The 2,308-nt window shown below is 57.1% G+C and overlaps 1 protein-coding gene across 1 annotated transcript in view; it reads left to right on the top strand.

Moving 5' to 3' along the window:
• SPTBN4 (spectrin, beta, non-erythrocytic 4) overlaps window positions 1–2,308 on the top strand; it is a 77,585-nt gene that overhangs the window by 39,618 nt on the left and 35,659 nt on the right. Inside the window, exon 18 of the mRNA XM_012656965.1 lies at window positions 1,878–2,024. Coding sequence (XP_012512419.1) covers window positions 1,878–2,024 — 147 coding nt within the window. The remainder of the gene's footprint in view (window positions 1–1,877; window positions 2,025–2,308) is intronic.

Genomic DNA, 2,308 nt, shown 5'->3' with positions numbered 1-2,308 from the left:
CGGGGGCGGGCCGGGCTGGCGCCGGGACCCCCGCCCTGGGGGAGGGGCAAGGGCGCCGGGAGCTGTCCGCGGTGCTGGCGCGGGCGGGAGTGGGGCCGGCCCCCAGGGGAGGGACGCGAAGAGGGGGACTTCTAAGACTACTCGTAGGGTAGTCTGAATTTGCCCTGGAGCTTAAGGGCGTCTCAGCCTCTCTAGGGGGCTCTTCTCTGGGTAACGGGGGATCCGAGGTTTGCCCTGGGGTTGGGGGATTCTCAACCTTTGCGGGGTTTCTTCCTTGGTTCTTGGGGGTCTGTGTCAGTCTTGGATGATGGAGGTGAATCACTTTTGGGAGGGCTCTACCTTGGGCGATGAGGATCTCGGATTTGCTCTGGGTCTGGAGGGCTCTGACTTTGGGGGGCTTTTCCTTGGTTGTCGGGGAGTCTGGCTGTGCCCCTAGTGATGGAGGGAATCACTTTGGAGGGGGCTTTACCTTGAGAGCGGGATACCATCTCCTTTAACGGCTTTGCCTTCGCTGTGGGCTGCGGTTGCCGTTGGACTCTTCCCTGCTTGTCGGGAACCTGTGAATTGAGTTGGGGGATTCAGCATTTTATTGGGGTCCAGTGTGTGTGTGTTGAGGGAGTGTGAAGCTCCCCTGGACCCCTGGGGGGCATATGCTCAGGGGAGGTCGGGTGGGGTTTGGCCAGCTTGGGATTTGTCCTTGGGTATGACTGCAATTGCCTCCCGGGACCGCGGAGGCAATAGCTGGAGTCCGGTATTTTTTTTTTTTCTTTTTTGCAGGAGGGAGGAGGAGGATCTTGTGACTGGAAGGGGGGAGGAGAAGGGGGAGGAGCAAACTGTCCCAGGTGCCAGGTTTGGTCATGAGTGGGGAGGTTCTAGCTTGGGGAGCAAGTCTTGTTTTTTTTTTCCCAGAGACCTGGTTTGTGTCGGGGGAGGCTGTGAAAGCAGCCTTGTGATTGGTTCTGCCCAGGACAGTGAGAAGGGCCCACTCCTGGTGCTTGCATTTTGGATGGCTGGTTTTGTTCCTGGGTGGGAGGACTAGGACTGGCTTGGTGGTGGTGGATGGGGGGCTGGCTGGGTTGAGAAGTTTGACGCGATCCACCTTGGGGAGTCAGGGGCTAGATTTTTGAGTAGACTGGTTTGGGGAGCCAGAAGGCAGCCTTGTTGCCCAAATTTGGGGGTTGGCTTTGATTGCGGGCTCGAACTGGGCATGGTTTGGGGGAATTGTGGTCTTACAGTCCCAGAGCTGGATTTCGGGAGCCTTGTGGGCTCATTGGGGTGCTGAATCTCAGTTGTGGAGGGTGAACCTACTCCACAGTGGAGGGCTGCTTTGGAGGGAGCTAGACTTGGCACTAGTTGAGAGGTTGTTTGGGGGGGTGATCTGGCCATATTGGGGGGCTAGGGATAGATATGGGGGCTGCATTTGCTACCCTGAGGGATGGTTGAAGATCTTGCATTGGTCCTTATTGGGAGTGGTTGAGACTGAATGAAAGGGTCCAAGTGTTGCTATGCGGGGGCTGGAGATGAATTGGGAGTTAGCTATTAGAACTAGTTTTGGGGGGGCAGTAATTTGGCCCCAGTAGGGAGGAGGCTGACAGGCCCCAGGAGCCTTGTGTGTGGGGGTTGTGGGGAGTTAAGGAGGGCTGCTTTCAGGACAGGGGAGCCATAGGCTTGTGCATTCTGGCGACGCTTCCATCCATTTTCTACTCAGGAAAGAGCTCGTACTGTCCCCCCCAACATAAAGGTTTTTCCATCCCTTCCTCCTCCCCTCACCCCTCACCCCTAGCAGCCCAGGCCCTGAACCTGGGTCCTTCTGGAGGGGATGGGGACTGTACCAGGTTGTGGCGACCATCTGAGCCCTCCTACCCTGTCCTGCACAGCTGGATGGCTGGATCCATGAGAAGATGCTGATGGCGCGAGATGGCACGCGGGAAGACAGCCACAAGCTGCATAAGAGATGGCTCCGGCACCAGGCATTCATGGCCGAGCTGGCTCAGAATAAGGAGTGGCTGGAGAAGATCGAGAGGGTGAGGATGCAGAAGGCCCTTCTGCCCGTGCCAGGTGCCGGAGGCCTCTAGGGAGCCCACGACTCACCTCCTGGACCCTCCGCTGCCATCCTGCTGGTCTCATCCCCCTGCCGAACTGCTTCAAACCAGTTCCATATCTGTTCCTAGCTATGCAGCCTTGAGTGATTCATGTAACCCCTGGAGCCTCGGTTTGCCCACCTGTAAAATGGCCAACATCTTGTCTGAATGGTGCCTATATCCTCCTGTTTGTTAAATATTTCACTTCTTCCTATAAGCTCCTACCA

The sequence above is a fragment of the Propithecus coquereli genome, unplaced genomic scaffold, assembly GCF_000956105.1.
Source record: "Propithecus coquereli isolate 6110/MARCELLA unplaced genomic scaffold, Pcoq_1.0 Scaffold53, whole genome shotgun sequence".
Classification (NCBI taxonomy): Eukaryota; Metazoa; Chordata; class Mammalia; order Primates; family Indriidae; genus Propithecus; species Propithecus coquereli.
Note: the sequence above shows the minus strand (reverse complement) of the source record. Positions and strands in the feature narration are given on the sequence as shown.